This window comes from Pteropus alecto, unplaced genomic scaffold (genome assembly GCF_000325575.1).
Source record: "Pteropus alecto unplaced genomic scaffold, ASM32557v1 scaffold185, whole genome shotgun sequence".
Lineage (NCBI taxonomy): Eukaryota > Metazoa > Chordata > Mammalia > Chiroptera > Pteropodidae > Pteropus > Pteropus alecto.
The window spans coordinates 4502177-4526260 of NW_006438088.1; the positions used below are offsets into that span (position 1 = coordinate 4502177).

Sequence of the window (24084 nt, forward strand, 5' to 3'; positions counted from 1 at the left end):
TTCTCAGATCTTCTGACAGCTGCTCGTGTTCCTGGAGGGTCTTTTACAGAAGACGGCAGTGGTCTATTTGCATGTTTCTGGGTAGGGCTGCCTTCAGCCAAATCATTCTCAGGAAAAGAAAAAGCTAGGTCTCCTTTTCTATAGATCATCAGAGGAGACACCTGTGCACTCCCATGAGAGTACACTTTTGTTAAATGATCTGCATGCCCTAAAAGTTCCTCCTAGCTGCGGCTTCTGTTATAATGCTGTCCGTCTCTTCTTTTTCATGAGGGGTTTAACTAGCTTCCACAGAGCTATTAGAAAATATCTTGTTAGTATGATGAAGCCAATCTACAATGCGTGCAGACATTATTGTAAGTCACCTACGGTTATGACTTTATTGACGTCAATTTTGGGGGTCAAGAGATGAAGAAGAAATGAGGAATAGACAATGAGATGTTAGATTTCACTAACTTCGATATACAACAAGAAGCCAGTCTCATTTCATGACAATATTCAGGCTTAAAAGAAGTCTCTATGGCTTAGGGCTTTATTACTTTAGATATACACAATAACTACAATCCCCCTACCCCAAGTCTGGGCCTCTTAATACTACTTTTTTTTTTTTTTTTTAAATAGTTTTATCTTTATAAACTCTAGTTCTAGAAACATGTTACCTGTGGCTGGCCAGCTGGCGTTAACACTATTTTTTAAAAGTTAACAATCTTCACTTGTTTTATAAGACACACTTATTAAGCATATTCTTACAATCTAAGTCCATTCGAAATTTATTTTTTCACAACAAAAATGCTAAGAATTTTATGTCTAAACATGTCCAATTACTTTCTTAGGTAAACTGAACAGAATCCCTTGCACATATCAGTTCTAATAATTTTTTTTAAAAGAAAATTCTATTTTGACAGCATGGTAAGCTTTAGCATGGCTTTAGGGAAAAGATAGTTTTTTCAAAGCCTGGAATGTGAATTCAAGCCATGTTATTATAGTTTTTAAGTACCTTTTAAAATGATGGGACTTTGCTGAAATCAACCATGTAGGTTGAATCATCTTGAATTAAGACCATGACTAAAGAGATGCCACGTCTTCTCAGTTAAGTACTCATGCAGTACATAATACAGTATGAGAGAGAAACATTATAGATTTTGCCTTACTTCACTGGTAAATCAGCTGAACGTGCCAAATAGATATCTGGTTATCTGGAAGTCTATACTCATTAAGTAATAGAGGAAGAATCTAAACGAATAGCTTTTTTAAAGAACTTAAAACATCTGACTGAAAATCAAGAGCTGCATTTGAAGTAACTTCTCCAGAAGGTCACCATTATTCAAATGAAACGTTACCATGCAGACAGTTCTAAATGGTTACAAAAGGAATATCAGTTGGATTCCGATGGAGCATTATCAGCGTCTGATGAGAGGATCCTGGTATGACAAGCTTGTCGGTAAACTACAATGCAGTCCCTGTTTCTCTGTGGTAGCAACATTCTTATATACACTGTGGACTGGTTGGGCCTCTTTCAATACGATGGATAACAGGCTTGTACTATTCTTTTAGGAACATCATGAGTCTATATATAAATCTTCAAATCTCTGGAAATCACTCAAAAATCTTTCACGGAAGCTGTCCCCTGCCCTGGCTTAATCAGCTTTCTTGTGAGAGAAGCAAGACAGAGTCGACAGTGAGCCGCTACCATGTGGGGCATGAGGAAGTGGGAAAGTGTGCAAGGCCGCGTCTTAATTCCAAAGGACAGGGTGACAGTTTGGGGCTTTTAAGAAGTGGATCCAAGCCTGCCTCACTTCAAGCACTGATCCTAGGGTGTGAGAGGCAGTTTGGGAAAAAATACAGACACCACCGAGAATAGATGATGACACGTTGAGGGCAGCTGGTCTCTGAGGAAATGGCCCAAAGGCACTTTTTGCACAGCATTCTGAGACATTTCACTTTAGACCTTATTAGAAGAGACCCAGACACTCAAGGTCAAAGGCAGAAGAGAGAAACACAGGGAGAGAGACATCTATTTACATTCGGAGGTCTATCACACCGTCCACAAAGCCATTTTCTAAATTTGAGCATTTCGGGTATGAAAAAGATCAATACCAAGGCAACTATGAGAAAGTTGCTGCTGATTTTAGGGAAGATAAGGTTTGTTATAAGACAGGAGAATTTTTATGCATAGAAGCCACCCAGCATGTATGTTCTGACTAATGTCCTTTAAAAGCTGGATGACATGGTAGGCTTCTTCATTCCATTTCACTAGAAGAATGAAAGCTCTACTTGGGTTAAGCATATCTGAGTTGAAAGGAAAATTGGATATACATTAGTTACAGTTATTGTAAGTCACCAAAACATCCCCCTGGTGATTTGCAATAGTGACTTGTAACCAACCACTAGGCTGCTTTTCCTTATAACAAATTGAAGTCTTCTTTTACTGTTTGTGGGGGGTGAGGTGAGCAATGAGTATGTAACTTTCAACTCTGCTGAAACAGTAGTGATTGGATACAGAGTGGTGGGGTGGAGCTGAAGCAGGTGACAGGTGCCTTTTTGAGTAGGTATGTGGGCAGATGCCAAGGATACAAGTGTCATATTCTTATGCGAAAACTTAAGACATTTTGAAAGAAAACCAAAGCCCAAAAGCCACCCATAGACTTAAAAAGGCAGAAGGCCAGTTGATGTCTCGATAATGTCACATCAGATCATCGGCACTCATCAGGCACCCTACTCCTTTTCCTTCTACTGGTCCTTGTGCAGACAGCGAATACTCAGGATGAAAGAGGTCTCTTCACCCCACACGAATGAGGTCAACTAATCAACTCGGTGACTTTCCTTAGAGGTACCAACAAAAGAATCTCCTAGGCATTCTCCGTGTCAAAGCTGATTCCACTGGTGTTACATTCTGACACCAGACATCATTCCTAGAAAAAGCAATTAGCCCCACCCCAAAGTAGAGCACCCCTAGACTCAATCCCCCGGGGGCATACTCACCAGCCTCTCGGGTCGTGTTTCGGCTTGCTGGCTTGGGTGGAGGGACGGGGGCTTGCTTACCAGGAGCCCTGGTATTTTTTTTAATAGGAGGCACTTCATCACCCTTGGGGCTGGCCCCAGCAGCAGCCCCTTTTGGAAGCACAGGTGATTTTTTGGGTTTAGGTTTGGGTTTAGGCTTAGGAAGAGTTGAAGGAGGTGGAGCAGGAGCTGCCGGTGTTTCAGAGTGGTTTTCAGTGTTCTCTACAAATGAGAAAGTGAACAGAAGCAGACTGATACAGACACACACTATATCAACAGAAGGAGCGAGACACACAGTGACAGTGATACAAACAAGCGGCTGCTTGGCCCTTGGGAACCAGAGTGGAGTCTGCACCAGAGAAAGAACAAAGTTTGGGGTAAAAACAAAGGCTGAAAGCCACATGGGTGTGTTGTCTGGCTGCACTGAACACTCCTGTGATCCAACAGGGTTGCACAAGTTACTTTGATGAAGTTATAGTGACGATGAATGTAAATGTCCACCGTCAGGGGCTGACACCAGACTTGAACTGGTGGTTGCTAAATGATGACAAGGACTTGAGTGCTAAATTGAATTAAACAAAACCGAAAGGCCCCCAAGAGTGGCAGATGAGCGTATTACACACACCTCCATGGGGTAAGGACTGACCGTGCAGCAAGGACTGTGGACTCACAGTTACCTTTGTCCCCTCTACCAGCGGACTTTCTCTGAGAATTCGAACTCGTTAATCTGGAAGAGATTTGTGCTTTGTCCCATTGTGGTCAAAAATCAGTCATTTTTTAAGCTAAGGAAGACTGTAGAATCTTTTACAGGAAACACAATGCACTGGAGAATAAACTCTTTTCTACTATTAAAATTTTCTCAAGCTCTCCCAGTGCAGTAGGGCAACTTCCTGTTTTGCAATAACTTCCTCTGATCTTCTCAGACAGTGTCATGATGATAGGTACAGAGGGCGGAGAATCCCCTCGAAAATCAAACTTGTTTTGTAATGTAAATTTGTAATGTAAAAAAATTCTGAAAAGACAAAGGTTAAAATTCAGTTTTTAAAAAATTCACACCTAAGTACAGAAATCTCTCACAAGGTTTAAAGTAACTGGAAGAGAAACAGAATCAGTCTCTCGTTACTGACGGTGGGGATGTTGAATGTTCATTTGTATAGTTATATCTGTATTTATTCTAACACTGGCTGATTGTAATTAAAATAAATTAAAATATAGTTCTGGTCCAAAGAGCTAAGCAGCATTTCTTTAAAAATGAAGCACAATTAAAAAATAAAAAATAAGACAGTGTTAAGACCACACTAAGCCTTCACTGGATATAGCCTCCCGTTATTGAATTATTGAATGAAGAAAGGGTTTTAATATTAGAACGCATCACATTTTATTATTTCTTTTATTTCATTTCTCATGCTAGTTAGTGTGAAGTGAGGACTTCACCCTCCTTTTTTCTATATCCCCATAAATTCACATATATAACCACCATAAAATGATTTAAATTATGGTAGGTAATCAGTAAAACTTTTCTTTTATTCTCCGTCAGCCACGAAATCCACCCCAGTCACTGGAGCCCAAGTTGACCTCTCCTGCATCTAATCTTAACTGTAGCTACTGATTCAACATTTATCAGAGGCTACTTTCTATGTTTGCCTTTCTGTTTATACATCTGTCTCCCCAACTAAGTAGTGACTCTCCTAACCTTCCTGGTCTGAACCAGAAGGCCACTTAATCACGAAAGTCAGTTAGGGTTGAAAACAATACAAGTTAAGGCACATCTAAAACATTTTAACACACAACATATAGAGACACTGACACAGGGCAGAAGCCTATTCTTTAAATACTTCTTTACACTATTCTCTGTAAGATTAGCTCCTAGCATAATACCATGCACAGAGATCAAGCCTAGTGATAGTGTCTATGGTGAAGGCCAGTCAAGCTGAACTATAAAACCTGCTATCTTTATTCACACTATAAATCCTCACTTATTTTATCCTCTGACTTTATGGCATATCACGGAGGGATCTTTTTTTCTTTCTGCCTAAGGTTTTAAATTCTACAGTTATACCCCCCAAAGAATCTAGCTTCTGGGTATGTGAAGCAGGAGATGGTTGACATTTGGGAATGACAGTCCCTACTGGGTTGAAAATGGACACACTGCACGCAAACTCTCGGCCAGCTCCTGGGGAAGCATGCTCCACACCTCCTTTCTCTGAGAATTCTTACCAATTGTCGGTGTATGTTTGCCACATGGCCAGTGTTTATGTTTACTCTGTGGCGATTCCTAAGGGAATCGCACACAGTATGCTTTTCTGACTAAATTATAAACTCCCTTTGCCTGAACTTTGATATCCCATCAAGCATATGCTCTAAACATGTCTATTCAATGAATGTGACTAATTGGCAGTTAGTTATTAACAACACACATTTATCTGGGAGGTAATGAATTCAGTCAAGTTACATTTTTTATTATGATCTGAAGACGTGACATAAACGGATGAATTCTATGAGTATTATCTTTTCAAGAGGAGGCTAAGAAAGGGCTGCCTATGCACTCTGGCTTGATAACAACAGCATTTCACACGACAGTCTGTATGGTAGCTGTTTACTATATTTCTAGGTCTGGTTCCTTCCATCACATGAAGAGCTTAGTTCAATAACACTGTGAGCAAACCTGAGAACTGCATGCATCTTCATTTTGCCTAGAATGCACTTCTGCCCCGATCCTTCTCCTTCAACTGATTGCCTCCTTCTCGTCTCCTGCAAATCACAGTTTGGAAATATCTTCCTCTACAAACCAGTTCTGGTCTCCGCTGCCAGCTCCCCTGGCCTGCTGCACTCAGGCCTTTCAGAGTACTTGGCATCTGGTATTGCAATTGCCTGTTTGCATGCTGGTCTCCTCATAGGCCATGAATTCCTTGATGGCAAAGGCCATTTCTCATTCACCACTCTTCCTGGCCCTCCGTAGAGTCTTACTTATGGCAGACCTTCATTATTATGTGTGGAACAAATATATTAAGTCACTTCGTTGAATGTCTTCAACAAGAACTCAGTAGAAATAAAATCACATAATTTTCAGCCTTCTCATCTTTTATGCCAAGCTATATGTAACAGATTGATGGTCAGCTTTTCTGCCTCTTCTATGTTTAAGGGCAGCTGCTGAGATAGACTAAAAAGAAACAAGGAGCCCTGAAGGCCTTAAGGGAAAAGTCTCCAGGGCTGTCGGAGGAGGCCGAAGACCACTGTACCCAGAGGCAGGTGCCTTCGGGAGCTGCAGCAACACTCACGTATCTTAGGTGGGGCCTAAGAGCAGTGTGCAGGCCTAAGAGCAGTGTGCAGGCCACTGGCCATTTGTTTTGTTTTCTATGACACTGATGTTTCAAATACTAAAATACTGACACACTGTCTTAAAAAGAGATAAAGCATCTGGGATTTTAAAGGCATGTGATGTAGTTCCGCAACTATAACCAATTACTAGATGAAATAATGCTCCTGGATACATTTATTTAATGTAAAAGGAAACAGCGCTACATCCCAAGATAAAGGGTGAATTAAAATCATGGGGCAGTGGATTTGCACGGCAGTGAGCTCAAACAAGGAGTGAGATCAGAAGAGGAGCAGAGGTAAAAGTGAATCTTAGGGCGTTTTTTTTTTTTTAGAATTAAATGGTCTCTTTCCAGAGAAATGAATAGTTACCTTTGTTCCTAAGATATTTTCTATTTAACGTAATACTACGTGACGTGAGTTATGAGTGACATGCATCTTACTCTCCCGAAGTGGCTTCCATATCGGACGCTTCCCCTCACTCTCGGTGTGGCTCAGGCAGGCGCACGGATCACACAGCGAGAGGGAGGCGACTCTGTCTAATTAGCCGTGTGGCAGCATGTGGAGCATTTCCATTTCCTCGTGTGCAGAGCAGCCAAGCAAGATGCTATCTTGGACCTTATTTGACCAAAAAGAACTGAATGTACTAATTCTAAATAAAGAATAAGAAAACAAAAATATCTCTCAAATATCCATGGGCCTATGAGGCCTGCCATCATCTTTTCAGAACATCGAGACCTGCTGGTTTAATTAACATAAAACTGTCAGCGACTTTTTATTAGGTTGATAAGAGACATGCTTCCTCTGAAGTCTGGCCAGTTCACTGACTGATACCCCACACGGACCAGACAAGTACTAGAGATGGCATTGTTACGTAATGAAGGATACGATTCTTGAATGTGAAAAGGCTGTACAAGACACAAACCACAGATGGATTTGAAATGTAACAGTTTGGTGAGACAGGACAGTTGGACTAAAAAAATAAAAATAAAAATAAAGAAATCACTACTTGCATTAATACTTTCAACTGATTCCTCTTAAAATCCATTTAGGCGTGTTTCTATTTATGTTCCAGGCATATTATCATAAAAATATGAGTTAATTTCTTGTAATCAGTATTCATAAGCTTAGCCAGAGTCCTTCAATGGAACAAGACTAAGTAAAGCCTACTTAATATTAAATAAAGCCAAGTAATAAACTTCCAAGAAATTATTAACAGAGGCTTCTAAAAATTTTAAAGGCTAATTTACATGTCAATAATAAGGGGTTATGGACTTCCAGAGTAGATGATTTTAAGTTACAATGTCTGTAAAATGCTTTTTGTTCCTTTTCTCTTTGAAGGATTTGGATCAAGAACAGAGGAAGGGAATTCTGCTTCCAGCAGTTTCTAAGGGCTCTCAAAATGACTACAGAACCCAAACGGTTTGACAAATTTTTGCCATCCAACACAGAGGCATACATTATGGAAGAGGAAATAGCTTAGTTCCTGAGGATTCATTTCTATGCTGCATGGAAAGAATCTACCAACAAAGCCTTACTTTATGGGAGTTTCAGTTCAGGTTTGCAGAAGTATGAGGCTTGAAGGTTCTTACACCGTGACAGCCGTGGTATGAAGATGTAATCAGTCAGTGCCCATGAACTTATAAATGTCCTGGTGGTCCCTGATTAACATGTATTTTGCAGTTATGCAATCTACCATAGCTTATTATTCACTCTAGAAACCTTGGTCTCTAAGGAAGCCTTCAGGGAATGGCATAATTGCCTCTGGCATATTTTGAAATTTCCAGTTGCACAAACAAATCATGGAGCAGACTATGGCCAGTCCAGCAACCCAAATGCCCAGCATCTCTGGGAACTCTTTCTGGGTCTTTCTCACAAATATCTAGAACCTAAACTCGAACCCTCAATTTTGGGTGTGTGGATGCCACCAGCTAAGCTCCCCCTGCTGAAGAGACAGTGCTGGGCTTAAAAAGCCACCTTATTTGATATTCGTCCATGCCTAGCTGCTCACAGCAGCCACTTCTAATCAGCAGAGAAAGATGTTCTATCTGCTGGCATTTTTTTTTTTTTAAAGAAGATACTGAGAGAAAGCTCCTGAGGAAAAGATAAATTTCCAGATATCTCCAGTGATTGAAGAGGCCATCCTTTCTGATTCTTACCATTAATTAGCCCTCCTTAATAAAAAATTAAATGATGTGCTTATAAAATGGATGCTATCTACCTGAAAAAAAAAAGATCATCCAATTTCTCTTTGCTAGTTATCATTTCTCTCCTCTGTGTTTGCAAATGACCTCTCTACTGGTCTTAAGGTCACCATTTGGAACCTAAGACCTGAATCTTGATACTGAGCTGTATTGAAGTAGAAGAATAAGGGGTTTCTCTTGATTTTACCTTTCTTATCTTCTGCCTTTTCCTCCAGAAGTGGTGCTTTTCCAGCTACAGAGCCATTACCTTCTTCAGATTTTACTACATTTTCCTCTCGGGTAGGTTCCTCTCCGATGGGTATCATGTGCCCGTTTGAATTTTCAAAGTTAACTGTTACATCTCCATCTAAAATAGGGAAATAAACACCTAGATGTCTAATTTGATGGCTTTCTTAAAACCCAGTTTTCCAGTTACTAGGACTCTAGAGATCAGGTTCATGTTTCAGGCTCTAGGAATCAAATACATCCTGTACTGTTCCACCATGTTTTACTAAATAATTCATTCAAACGAAAGAGCTAAAAAATCCTGAGTCTTGGGGAAAGGAGCTATGGAGGGGCCAGATAGGTGCTGTTTCAAGACAGTAGGAAGAATGAGCCTGATTACAAATATAAAATGTCCCTGAGCAGCGGAGTCCCTCTCTTCTTGTGCTTAGATTTTGTTGAAGTCAGTACTTAGGAGTCTCTCTTTCATTCAGAAACTGACCCGTAAAAGGAGTAACCTGGAAAATGGAATAAACATTTTAACAAACACCAAAACACAAGGCGAATGCAAATACACAAAAGAACATGAAATGTAATTACACATACAAACGATCAGCGGGAGATTATGAGAGTTTCTAAGCACCATCATCTCCAAAATATTACCTCTATGCTATGTTAATTTTACACAGTAATATAACTGCTACTCTACATTCAGGGAAAGATGGTAGCAAGGCTAACTTGTATTTCTGTTTTCTTATTTATGGAAATACGAAAATGCACTCAGGTAATTATTATACGTAACTGATCGAAGAGTCTTTAAGTTGGTCTAAAAGTAATTTGAAAACATTAGGGAAAACAATGTGGCACAGAGTAATTACAGAGGAATTTTTAAAAAATCACAACTGAAAGTAAAATGTTATCTAAATCAGAAATAACTAATTTTAACTCCTGAACTTTCATAATTCTCTCATAGGAGTTTCTAAGGTGAAAGATTTTGCAGAAACTCTTATTTCAACAACCAAAATGCTTGAAAAGATTAGCTCTAATTCATATCTGGAAAATGTTAAGAGGCTTTGCTACCACTGTAAAACAAAAATTAATGAATTGAAGTTTTCACTTAGCAAACTTGAAATGCATAATTAGACATCTAATGCAATTTTGAGTAATCTTATTTTGGCAACGATTATAAAACAGAGACCATCTTTCAAATTTTCATTAAATATGATTGAATGGCTTTGGTTCAACAATAAAATCCACTGGCCTTCCTGACAAAAACAAGCATGACATTTTAATAAGTAAAATGAATATTTTACAATTATATCATGCTGAAAATGCAAAAGCAGTTGTTGCTTAGTCATGTAACTTCCAAGCACCTATAATCGGATTCTGGAATAAAACTAAAACAGCCAACTGAAGGCAATGGCATTGTAAGTAAATCTTAACTATTTCAAGAAAATTAAGGTAATACTTTTTAAAGAGTTTAAGTGAAACCAAAAAGAAACCAAAAGATTCTTAGTTCTTATTATTGAATCCCCCCCAAAATTTGCCATACAAAAGAGTGAGGGGAGACACACTATAATGTCTGAACATTAGACTCAGAAAAAATAAAAACTAATGGAAGAATGGAAAATTCCAAACAAAAGAGAAAACCACTTCTCTACACAAAGATCTTCAGTTTTTAGGTATCCAAATATAAATTTATCTTTGTTTTCTATGACTTTAGTTGGTAATAAAAATGTTAAAGCCATGTTAATGACAATTTAATTCTCTTTTAACCATTATCATATTAAAATTCTTCAGTAAGTTAAATAACTGATCTCTAAATTCAGAGCAAATAAGTTAAAGAGAAAATTAAATAGTTGAGGCACAAGAAACCGGATTATCCCACGATAGAAACAGTTGGCCATGTGAAAAGATACTTCGAGGTACGAAATAAAGCTAGTGCATATGAAAGTAACTACAGAAAAAGGAAACGTTTTTGTAATAAACAGGGAATTCAAGAAAAAAACAGAGAACTGAAGTTCCTAATAATTAATTGTTGTGTGATTGAGGCTTTTTAGTTTTGTGTATTATTTTAGAATTAAAACAAGTACTTGATGTAGTTTAAGTTTGTGAGTAAAATGTAAGTTCAGCAAAGGAAGGAAAAAGAAGATGCTGGTTAAAGTGAGAGAGGCCCACGTCAAGTCTAAACAGGAGATGTGTATGCAAAGAAAAGAGAAAACTCAGAAGAGTCGTGAGATGACAGTAAATCAAGAGATCAAGCACACACAGAAGTCAGTAGTTAAATTAGGAGCCTGAGAATGTTTGAAGGCTTTCTCTCTTTCTGGTAAACAGGTATATCTGGGATGTAGTTAACACAGGAATAGAGACAAGGAGAAAATCATGTGCGAATGAAAGGTGAGTGACTCGTGAGGAGGTTAAAAAGTACACCATCAAAGAAAAGGAAAGGAGGCTACAGGCAGGCAAAAACATCTCTGTGCCCTTGTGTGAAAGCTAAAGGAAAAGACAGAAGTAAAGAACAGAAGATAAGAACCAAGTGCCACCTGTTTTTAGAAAAAGTAAACTCTTTCCTAGCTACGATTTTAAATTGGATAAAAAGGAGGCCTTTAATCTCTCTAATACTCAGCAACAGTTTCGATCATAAATTTCTTTATTTTTTCCCTTCTTTATAATATTTCCAAGTAAAAGAAACCAGACAAGGGCACTGACCCACCCCCCATAGGGGTGACAGTGCAGTATTCGGCTTTCGGTGGATTTTTAATTTCTCTATTGCCTCCGGAGATTAGAGAGGAGACAAATTTGATACTGTAAGCTGACCTCCAAAGAAAAAAAGGTTAGGGATGTGCATTTTTTTATTTTTAAAAGTTCCAGTCAGGAAATAAATAGCTTCAAGGTAATAGAAAATTACGGAAGACATAAAATTCATTCATCAAATGGTGTGAGAAAAGTAGAACAGGTTAGAAATTGCCTCAAATTGTGAGGGCTCGAGGAAAATTGTAGGATTTACTTCAGACTTCCCTATTTTCTCTGAAGTAGGAGTAAAACAGTAAAGCATTTCCCGGCTCCATTCTGGAATTATTCAGATGTTGGAAAAAATCATGTCATTTGATTTATATACAGTGGATGCCAAAAGATGTTAAGTTCTTTGCGGAGAACATATATCAGGAAAAGAGAAGTACTATTATTCCAATTCCAATAACAGTATTTCATTTGTTCTCATAAAAGTACAATAATAATAATTTACCCCAGTAAATGTCTGGGGAGAAGGCATGAGGTAAAGCCACAATGTTGCAACAAAAAATTTCTTTAGTTGCAATAGTAGTGGGAGCAATGAAAATGATTCAGTACTATTTATTTGGAGAAATAAACCATTTTGCTGTCTTCTTTTAAGGGTCTGTCTCAGTTTCTATTTCATCTTTATCTTTTGAGCAAGATTCCCCTTCGGGAGGTTAGAGAAAAAAGAGAGGAAGATTAGAGGTAGGGAAAAAATACTTGGAAATAATAACAGTTAGTGAAAAGGTAAGAGACAACTAGAATCAAAGAAATGAAAAGAACGATCCTGGGAAAATTACTTGAGAGATCGTGTAAAGCAGATTAATTTAATTGGCCTATTCATGCCTTATGGACTGTACATTCGAGTGCATTATAAAGGCCAAGAGATGGCTCTCTTTTCTTTTACTGGTGGACGTAGGAAACCAAAGGCATGGGCCAAACTAAAGCTTTGTGTTCATTCAATCACATTAACTTGTATAGAAAAATTGAAGCTCAAGAACAGAGGAGTCACGTAAGTGTTTGTATCTTATCTGTGTCTCTAAGCTACAGTGTACCTTTGTAGATGGTTTTAGAGTGACATATGGTGAAGGATTCACCAAAAGGGTCATTTAATTTCTTCTCTAGAAGACCACAAAGGCATTCTGAATTAAAGCAGGATTCTTGGAGTTAGATACTCACTGCTTTATCTCCCGAAGACCATGATCATCTTAAGTCTCAAAAGAAAACGAAAGACCAAAGAATGAAGGATTAAATTATTTTAAATGCACGGTTAATTTCCTCACCTTGATCAGGCAATTCCTTAAGAACTCCCCTTCTGATCAGCTCCTGTCTACTTTGTCTTGTGGATATCTTCCTTTCTAATACTTTTAAAAAGAATAAGCACAGGTAAGAATCAAGTCATTGTTTAAAATAATTATGAAAAACATTCCAATTAGAATTGAGCATATTCATTCTGTTCACTTGAAGACTCAAACTCCAGTTTTCCTAGTTGCCTAGAAAAACACGATGACTGGAGTCAACGTAATTAGGAGAAGGACAACGACTGTAGCCCATGATCTGAAACCCGACCACTGCACCTCGTCTTTCAATTGATGATGTTCAGCCAAGAATCCAGTCAAATTATTTCACGTCAACTACAGAGCAGCACAAAGGCTACTTCCAACTTGGAAATATTCCTTTCTTTAGTCATAAGGCATTCTAAAACAGGTTTCTATCAATGTGCAATGTATGTAGAGGATATGTATGCTTACATTACACACAAACAAACTTTCAGTAGATATTCAGGTAACCCAGAGAGAAGGGACTATTTTCCAGTGTTTTCTCTCTCATACCGTCTATTACAAAAGTCCAACACATCTGATTTCTGTAACTCTTTTCCTTGCCATACTAAAAAATTCTAGAGTATTCTCTAGACACATCCTCTGACATATCTCAAGTCTTAAAAGGATGGAGCTGATTCATGTGAAATCAACATGAGAATCAACACCGCTTCTACTTCTTCTGGAAGAATCTAAATACTAGTTACAACTTCAGAATAGCGCTTAGGAGCTCCGAGTGGGACCTCAGTTGCCTTATATGTGGATAATGTTGGTTCCTGGACCCCATATGTCTGTGTAACTGCAAACTCCATTTCCTACTTTCAGGCCCCAGGAAAGTGTGTGAAATTAATACGTAGTCATGCCACCTAATCCTTTGAGCCAACATTCCCCAAAGTGTATTCTGCAGAACTCTCCTTGCCCCCTCCCCGTCCTGGATGCCCTATTGAAAAAAGCATCTGACAGAGCGACGAAGGGCCAGAGAAGGGGCTTACGGCTCTTTGGGGGAAAAGAAAAGGTACAGTGGTGGAGAATGGACGAGATTCTGACTCTCCCTATAATTTCCATTCCCCCCCTCATAACTTGAAAATCTTAGAAACACCCTGGACAACATAATTTAGAGACCCAAATTAAACCCCATTACCCCGAGCCACCCCCTGACACAAACAGAGCTCATGATAACACTAAGAACATGTTTCTTGGGGGCTGTACCAGGTGGCCTGAGGCAAGGACACTTGGAAGAGAGTGAGCGAGAGCGCGGGGTGTTCTTGGGCCGGGAGCTCTGTGTGGAGCACGGAAGTCCTCGGTGAGCAATGAGCGTGTCGTAATGCCATGAGCCCTAGGATAGCAACACTCAGTCTCTCTTAGAGAAACTGGAATTTTTTTGCCCTCTCTGGTTACTAGGAATTGTGTATTTCTTTTTAATCCTAGTTGCCAGAAAGGTCCGAGTAAAACTTAATACATAACACAGATTTCACACGACAATTCATGGGTGAGGTCTGTTTCTCCCTCCTCAGTCACCTGACTTCATTTTTATTTTATTTATAGAATATGTGCTGTTTGTTCTAAGTTTTGTCACATTTTTATCCAACATTTTTTTTTTTTTTGGATAGACTCAGAATGTAAACAAACAAGAAAATGAGTAAATGAACAGTCAAAAGAATAACAACATTTTATTGGTTCAAATGGAGACACACGCAGCACCCTTTCCTCTTCCTTAGATTACCACCCACTCCCGCTCTCCACTCTCCTCCCAGAAGCAGTGACCGCTCCCTTAAAAGCTGCTGATCTCAATGGACAAAGTTAACTGGGTGCGGGGGGCCGGCAGGAGCTGTTCTTTCATGGGAATTCTTTTATGTAAAAAGAATGCTGTTATTTAAATACACCTTCGATTTGTTCAGGCTTTTGTCAAAGAGGAGAGAACTCCTATCGGAACAGGAAGCCAAACAACAACTCCCGCAAGGACACTGTGGGACAAAGCTGGCATGGAGCATTGTCAGCTTAGAGGGACCCTGACCGCCGCAGTCTCCCCAGGAATGAGCGAATCCATTCACGCTTGACTGGGGCTCTAGGGGGAGGCAGGCCCTCTGAAAGCAGCCGTTTCAGCCTCCACACCTGGGGGTGGGCCCACAGCTTCCAGGCTGTGCCGCGCAGAGTGTGAGGATGCAGGAGGCAACCGCAAGAGCAAGTGCCACTGGGCCCGGGGATCGGGCCACATTCTGGGAGAGCAAATGTTCTGCCGATTCAGTCAGTATTTAGTCACTGCGGCTGTCTGCCCCTTGCTCTTTAGGAAAACAGACCTTTCGATCTGCTGCTTCTGTAAAGTGGCCAATAACACAAAAACGGTTGTCAGGAGCTCTGGATTCTAGTACAGAACTTCCACAACAGCTTATGTGACATTGGGCAGTCTCTTCAAGTTCCAGGGCTTCTGATCTCTTATCTTTAAATTGAGAGATGAGATTCAGTGATGCTTACAGAATGACTCATCCAGCTCAGATGTTGTGTGATCCTGTATCACTAATCAAGGCCTTTCTGTAATCTCCACTTTGGGCACCTTCAAAAGCTTTCATTCTTGCATGAAAAAGTGACCCGAGAACCCAGAACATAACCCGTTTTTTGCTTCTGCTTTTCCATCTTGGATCCCAGAGGATGCTTTCATTTGAGTTTTAAGTTTTCTGTTGCTTTAATTCTAACTTAATCTCAGCTAAAAATCCCTCCTCTGATCTTCCTTGTAAATCCTGGAGCTTTGAAGCAGCAGCTTGGTTTCTTGCCAAGACTCAAAACTGACAGCTTTGTTCTTTGGCTCTACCTCCTACACATGGGCCCTGATAGGAAAATGCCTTTGGCTATTTGTTTGGTCTTTGGCTGAGCGCATTTTTAACACATAAGACAGATAACTGTAAATGTGGCCAACGAGAACAAACTGCAGGCGACTAAGCATGGAAGGTATGTTGTTGGGGCACAAAGTTCCAACCGCTGCTCTCCCCAAAGAACAAGTGCTTCACTCTTCATCTTTTAAAATATTTGCCTCCTGTTTATATAGTGTCTGTATGTTTGCAGAGCACATTCACGGGACATTTTTTCATAGGCTCAGAAGGGTTTTGCATTGGAATGAATCTCAGAGGCCATTCCAGTCCAACATGCCACACAAAGCAAGAGTCATTTCAGGAACATTCCTGAGATGTGCTCACCTGCCTGCAAACATTTAGAGGCAGGATGGTCACTATGGCAGAGCCCACCGCAGCTACCCACCACCCTCATTTTCAGGAAGGTATTTCTCATAGGTGCTGAAGTCGCACTTCCTGTAATTCTGCTCCTTACCCGAACCCACGTTCCCCATAACTCTAGACTAGACTGAGGGAAAAAAGCCTGAGTTAGCTCCGTGTTCACTGAGAGCTAGGCACGTTACTGAAGCCTCCTAAAATCTGACCCTAGGTACCCCACAGCTGCTCTATGACTGAAATTCACACGAATCTGTGCAAGAAAAGCAATCGTGTTGGAGGCCTCACTCACAGCTGCAGCAAAACCAGAATACTGCCAGGCAGGAGACTTAGCAGAGCACAGACAGCTGGATGCAGAGGCCAGGTCTGCCCCGGAAAAGTATCCTTCCTCACCGGGTGAGTAAATGACTCATGGTTATTCACTTTTATCCCAATTTAAAAACCACGCGTGATTTTTACACCAAGATCAAGTAAAACCATGATTTCTGTCTCACTCCCTGCACTTGATGAATTAAAGTTCTGATAGTTCATTCCTGATTACAACAGCACACTTTCTTCAAGACGTGAAGGAGGCACGGTCCCTCATTTTCCTGACTTCGTTCTTATACTGTTTTTTCAAGTATTTGAAAAGGATAAACCTCCAAAACTTCCAATAGCTGTCCGTGTCACTTTTGATATCTCAGTTCCTTGGCATGGTCTCTTGATGACCCTGAGGCTGGTCCTCCCCCATCTGACTCCTCTCCTTACCGCTCTCACCTGGCCACTCTGCTCCAGCCCCTCTGCCCCTGGCTGCTTCTCACCTGAGACACGCACCTGCATGATGGCCTCTGTCTCTCTCTGGGATATGACTTCCCCAGAACCCACATGGATTACTCCATCACTTCCTTCAAGTCTCTGCTCAAAGGTTACCTTATTAGAAGTCCCTTCCCTGTACACTGGGTGTAGAAGAGCTTGTTCCCCTTCCTGTCTTCATCTATCTTCTTGCCCTGCAAAATATGTCATCACCTCCTGACATAGGACCTACTACTTTGTGTAAGGGTAGCCTCGATGAGAACCAATCCTCTCTTTTGTTTACTGCTGTATCCAACAGTGCCTTCCAGGTTGTTGGTGCTCAGAAACTGTGTGTATTTGTTGAATAACTTAATAAAAGAAAATAGGCTAATATGATCATAATGGTCCCGTTTTCTGCCCCTTCCCCATCTCCAATCTAGGAGAAAGCAAGTGAGGCTTATGGCAACACTCTAAGAAAAAGAGTCTTCTGTCTTCTTCCTCCTCTACTTCTTGGCTGAGTCAGCCAAAGGGAAAATCCTCAGCTCTCTGTCCTATGGCTCAACTGAAAAAGCCCCTGTGTGCTCCGAAGAAGGGAGGTCATAGTGTGTAGAGGGCAGACACCAGCCAACTAACTAGTAGGCTGTAGCACACGACTGGGCTCATCATAAATCACAAATGATTTATGATGTCCTGCTGGGCATGGAGCCTGCATTCAGGAGAGGAAGCTGCGGCATATGCCACCAGCTCCTTTCTGGGGATGCATGGCCAGGATTTTATATTACTCTGGAAGTCTGTGTGAGAGTCAGTCTTGCAGTCAACAAGCCACTTGTGTTTTCTTTTGGCCAGAAAAGAGAGTCCTAATTCCCAATTCTAACACCATTTAATGACGGAACAAAATAAAAGACGATTAAATAAGCGTGCCATGTTATCTTCTTGGTTCTGAGTATGAATGGCCTTACTGTAAAACTGACAGAAACAGAGAACTACTTGTCTTGTGTTGAAAGTGTTCTATAAGAGCCTGGTTTTGCTTTACCTCTCCTCAACAGTAGTTACAGAAAACAGAATGTCAAGAAATGGTCCTCTTTTTCAAAAACTCTTCACTAAGGCATAGTTAGCCATTTAAAGCAACAACTACCAAAATGCTACCCAACAGGACATTCGTAAAAACCTTCCAAAGACATCCCAAGAATGTAAGCCAACATCCCCACCTAAAAACACTCAGGGGTCTGGCCATTTTCTTGTTTATCCGCGCCACTCCCCTACTCCAAAATCCACAGACAACAAATAAGTCAAAGTCCTCAGAACAGCAGGCAAGCTTTGCAACTGGTCTCAAAGAACCCTTCTTCCGCTCACTTTGTTTTTCATGAGCCCAGTGTTAAAGTCAAACTTCACTTCTTAGCATTTCCTAAACATCTCCTGCACTCCCCTCAGCTCCAGTCTGTCCTTTATTATTTCTTCCTCCCAGAATTAGCCTGTTTCCCTATCTCTCTCTGGTGAAATCTTCCTTAGAATTTTAAATCCCCTTCAAATAGCACCTCCTGCGTAGGATCTCACTGTTTGTGTTGGCTAGAATTACAAATAACTCTGTATGCTCCTAAAGCACTTTTAAGTAATAACTTCTCTGTGCCTCAGCGTTCTCATCTACAAAATGGAATAATAGATACAACCTTTCTGGTTCTTTTGGCGATTAAACGAGTTAAAACAAGTAAAATGCTTAGACTAGCACTTCGAGTCCTGTAAGAATTCAATAATGTTAGCTATTACTGTTATTTCTGTTATAAGCACTTACCAAATTTTTCATTGCTATATGTATATAATTGCATATTCACGTGTTTCTAGTATAAGCCCTATGAGGGATGCTTGTTTATTATTCCATCTTCATAATGTCAAACATAATTTATTGCAGGGTAGATATTGTGCACTGAAGTGTATGTTCTTCTTGTGGCGGGGGGGGCGGGGCGGGATGAGGAGGAAGTCAGGTCTAGCATCCTTTTCTACTTCCCTTAGAAACAGTCCTCCTGAGATTTAGCCTTTAAGGAACCACCTTCCCCTTAGTCCATGTCATTTGTGTGAGGCTAACTGCATCCTTGGGCTCTAGGGCTCCCAGGCTTATCCAATCAGAGCCCAGTATCTCCCTGGCAATGTTGCTTGGTTCGGAGAGAGGCATGTGCCCAGGTTGTACTCATGAGATCAAGGCCCAAGAATTTTACTTTAACACTAAGAAAGGAAGGCTTTCTCTTTTTCTGGAACTGTTGAAACTAGCTGAATATATAAGCTTAGAGCTGCTAGTCACTTTGTATCCACAAAGGGAGAGCCTAACAACAACAAAAAAATACAAAGGAACATAAAACTCAAAAGAAGGACACAGATTCTTAATCATAGCTTCTAAGCACCTGGGTCCAACCATGTCTGAAGGCCGCTTGTCTCTGGGCTTTTCAGTTACATGAACCAACAAATTCCCTGTTTGCTAAGCCTGTTATTACTCATCAGCAGTGAAGAGCTCTGACTAATCAAAAAAGATGTTAAATAGATACTTTTTAAAACTGAATTTTCTTCCAGCAGAGGATAAAGATTCTCTAGGTTTTCAAGGCAGAAATATGAAAGGAGAACTACACAGATCTCCTTTTCCCTCACTCAAGAATTTGAAACTTGACCAGGCCTTAAGAAAGAGGAAGATGGAAAGATCTAAGTCCCTTCCTCTTCTTGAGAAATCAGTGTCACAATTTCCTCCAGGAACCTGATAGTGATCATCCATTTATTTGGTGTTTAGATGGCATTTTTTAATATTTATTTTCTCATCAATCCTCCTAGTGTTTCTGAAAGATAGCCTAAGCAATTAGTTTTATTTCCTTAAAATAGATAAGAATATTGAGATTTAAAAAGGCTAAATACATTTTCCAGTCACATACGTAGAATCTGGTTGAACCCAGATGTGTCTAACCGAAGCCTACCACTTGCATTCTGCAATGTGAGTTGATAATTACCAAGATTTCAACTTTCCCATGAGAGGTACAGTGCTTTCTAGTTTTCCTTCAAGACACAAGACAGAAGGACAACTTTTAAAAGTTAATTTTAAATGGGCAAGTTTTAGAGGGTAGTACATTCTCATAGTTCAAATTATAAAAGGATACGATAAAAATCCTCACGCTCACTCTGTACCCCACTGGCTCTCACCTTGTCCCCCACCTATTCAAACTGAACCCCCACCCTAACTCCATAAGCAAAATACTTCTTTTATTCGGGTCTTGTGAATCCTTCTAGACTTTCTCAGGCAAATTAAAAAAATTCATTCTAATGTTTTCCTTTTTTTGAATAAAAGGTAGGATGTTTTACAAACTGTTCAGCATCATGCTTTTTCACTGAACAATGTATGTAATGCTTTTAAAATTTCGGATGACAGAGGTGACAGAAAAAGTGGGCAGTGGGAGGGGAAAAGAGTTGATGATCTTTGAACCCCATGCAAACAGCAGCAGCTGAAATCACTGTTTCCAGAGGGGGCAAACTGGGGACAGCCATGGTAGACCGACCCAAGGGGACTCGTGGCTTTTACTCCCAAAGGATGTTCAGGACTAGAACAATGAGCAAGTCCCTGATCCCAGATGGGCCAGGAAGTACAAGTAATCTCAGGAGAGCGATTAGAGGCCAGGATTTGTGAGCTACGTGAAACACTGCTTGTCTTTTCTTCTAGTCTGACTCTTGTAAACTCATGAGAAACAAAAACACATAAAACAGGTGCTTTTGGATTCATCCAGTTCCATGAAAAGTTTCCATTTCTTGTGTGTTTTCATTTCTTGTTCCTTCATATTAAAAGAGAACAAACCCAAGACAGAATGAGATCATGAAAGGGACAGATATTGAAAATTAGGATAAAGATAATCATCCTTAGAGTAATTAAATTCTAACTTCACACTAAGAACAAGCTGGAGAACTGATACAAAATGAATCTCAGCTCTAAATGGTGAAGAGGCTTTTCAAACTAGAAGATCATAATACCTGTTAGAGAAGAAGCTTCTAGAAGGCCCAGGCTTCTAATTCTGATACCTTTCCCTTCCCAGGATCTGCTCTAGGACCATCTTACACATTTCAGGAACTCAACGATGTTGATCGAGATGGGATAATATCCCGTTTCACCACTGATTAGACAAATGACAAGTGAGAGGGGATATGATAAAGACCTTAGCAATACTAAACTCTCCTAAATTAAGACATTTCTCATCCACTTAAATACCAAGATTTTATTATCCGAGATTAAAGGCATCTGAAATTGTTCAAATCTTACGCCAAATTTTTTGACTTGGTTAATGTATAATCTCCAACAGTCTATTTTACTTAGTTAACCTATGAACAGTACATATTAAAATGGTACCAACTCAAATTAATAGGTGTGAGTAACCAGTCTAAGTCGGTAAGAAGACTGAGTAGGCATTCTCCAAATCCATGTTTATTACTTTCTTGTACATATCTAATCAGAAGACGTTTCTTAAGGTGATTAAAATTTGGTTGCCTGAGTATTTTAAACATTCCCCTACAATCTTGCCTACACAAGAGAATGTACAGTATTTGTAAAAAAAAAACAACAAAAAAACCCACATTATTTCTTTGGCAAAACTGGTCCAGGCCTAGACTAAACCAGGAGAGATAGATGACACCTGATTCTCACTTGACCCTGCAATAAGAGAACCAAGGGTAAGTGCAACTACAGTTTATATTTTCCAAGACATAATACCAGAAAATGGGGTTTGGGGTCATGTACCTTTTCATTACACCTGAACCTAGAACGCTTAAGGCTCGCTAGCAATGCTCCCTCCCTTTCGGTCACCTCCCTTTCCACTCTCTGTTTTAAATTTCCTGGTTATTAAGGTGATAACAGGGTCTCATTATTCTTCTTGATGACTGAAAAGGCTAGAAAGTAGGACCGGGATCAGGAACTACATGGTCTTGCCCTTTTAAGAATACATCTTGAGTTTAAAACCAGACCTTGCAGCTCATTAGCAGGCATCCATAGGCAAGCTTCTAAACCCGCCCACGGCTTTTGTTTCTCATATGAAAACAGAGGTAGTGAAACCTAACTTGGATGGACAGTAGGATGATTAAAACATTATGTAAAGTGTTAGACACAAAGCGGGGCCACATAAATACTAGTTCTTTCCTCCCCACTTTCCATTTTCTCCTGTCTGCAAATGCGTATCCCTGTGATGACATTCTAATGATACTTTTACCTGAATATGCTATTGATCTGAAAGGCAGCATAGTACAGGGGTTAAGAATGAAGACTCAGGCCAGGTTTCTGAGGTTCAAATACAGGCTATCCCTCCCACAAGTTAGGGCAAGTTATTTAACTTTTCTGTGCCTCAGTTTGTCCATTAGTGACATGGGAATTATAACAGCAACCTACCTCATAGGGTAATTGGGACGATTACAAGCATTTAACACAGCATCTGGCACACAATAAAATCTCAGTAAGGGTTAGTTACCATTATTATTAATATCTGCATATCTTGTTCTTTAAATTTAATCTTAAAAAAATACTTCAAATGAGTAACAGAAATAAAAAGATTTTTCTTAACTTTCATTTGTTAAAAAACACTTTATTTCATATGCCGCACATATAGCAAATTATTCCAAGGGAACATGTTCAAACTTCGTGGCAGGAGTAACTAAATTGAACTTTTTAGCAATGCATTGAGAAACACAGCAAAAAGAAAAGACTACATAATGCCAGCAATATCTCAGCATTAGATTTAAATTGGTGATTAAATTTTAGTTGGTGTCACTAATGTTTTACACTTGATTCGCCTAAGGTTTTCTTTAAAAACAAATTACAGGCCGGGGGGACAGAGTTTAAGCTGTGCAAGATGAAAAAGTTCTGGAGACTGGTTGCAGCTCAGTGGTGCACTTCAGTTGAAGACACTTAAAAATGGTTAAGATGGAAAATTTCATGTTATGTGTTTTCTTCCACGATTTAAAAAATAAATTGCAAGACAGTTTTGGACTACATTAATGCTAAGAGCCATATACCTAAAATGAAAACTAGATCACAAGGAATTTTCAAAGTATGTTAACCACACTGATACATAACGTGTTCATTTACTATTCCCCAATGTCCAGTCTTCTCCCCAACCATGCTTTTTATTCTCTTATATTTCTCACACAGCCTCTCATGCCCTGTCTTATAAAAGGTACTAAGGAAACACTTATACTTTGAAATAAAGAACTTCAAGAGTATCCATTTCAAAACCTGGAGAGTCTGGGTTTGGGAAAGCAGTTGAAAAAAACACAGGCCGAAAAAAGTGTTGGAAGCCTAGAGAAGCAAACTCCTTTCACCTAACAAAAGGAAATAAGAATTAAAACTATAGTTTATATTCCAAGTGGGAAACAAATCAGGAAAATGTTTAAGCCAAAAAGCGGTCACTTTCCAGGACTTAGCCCTTAGTGATAAAGACCAGATTCCTATCACAGGATGAAAAAAACCAAAACAAAACCACAAAGGGAAATAATATGCAAAGGAAATAAAATAATGGACTTTCCTGACATGAGTTCTCTGACCCAGGCCAGAAGGAATTCTGTAGTACCTATAAAAGTGTTTAAAAGTGGCACCACTCCAAAGGAAAATGAGATTAGGAAATTATCCACCCAAGTTAGCGTTTTAAACCATCAGAACCCCTCTTAAAGCAATACAAACTCACGATGCCTCATGCCAATGAAAACTTTTTTGTTAAAAGATCAATGGGAACATTGCTCCTTTTTTCCACATCCTGCTTAGGAATTAAATGTGACAAAGAAAAAAAGAAAACGCAAGTTAACAATTCTACATTTCATTCTAGTGGGTGTGATTTTTCTTAAAAATGCCATTTATAATCAGAAATCAGCAAAGTCTATAGCATTCACAGCTCTTTTAAGAATGTTTTCATAGAATGCTCAGTGCGAATGCCTTGCTTATCTCAGCTCACTTGCTCTAGAAGAATCTAACTCCCCCTAGGAAGGCTGAAGGCCTGCGATTTTAGTCAGCTCCACAGCTTGACAAATTTATACCTAAAGCTCGGAGTGGATGAAACAAACAATATCACATTTTCTAGAATGTACAGGAAGCAAGGAAGTCTCTTCAACTCCATTTAGAAATAAGATTTTATGGTTTATGTTTATGTATCTGTAGAAGGTGGGTCCTGATGATTTGGCCATTCATTGTGCAGCTGGCTATTTTAAACCAGTGATGGAAGGTTTCAATATTTATGAAACCACTAATTTCAATTATAATATACAAAAAGCACTCAAATCATATTACTCTTT

At 39.6% G+C, this 24084-nt stretch overlaps 1 protein-coding gene across 3 annotated transcripts in view; it reads right to left on the bottom strand.

Moving 5' to 3' along the window:
* PHACTR2 (phosphatase and actin regulator 2) overlaps window positions 1-24084 on the bottom strand; it is a 222303-nt gene that overhangs the window by 46148 nt on the left and 152071 nt on the right. For 2 of the 3 annotated variants that reach the window (XM_015592136.2, XM_006915356.3), the window contains exons 3-5: window positions 12773-12853; window positions 8704-8862; window positions 2980-3219 (exon numbers count right to left, since the gene is read on the bottom strand). In XM_015592136.2, coding sequence (XP_015447622.1) covers window positions 2980-3219; window positions 8704-8862; window positions 12773-12853 — 480 coding nt within the window. The remainder of the gene's footprint in view (window positions 1-2979; window positions 3220-8703; window positions 8863-12772; window positions 12854-24084) is intronic. The other variant, XM_015592137.2, reaches the window with a different exon arrangement.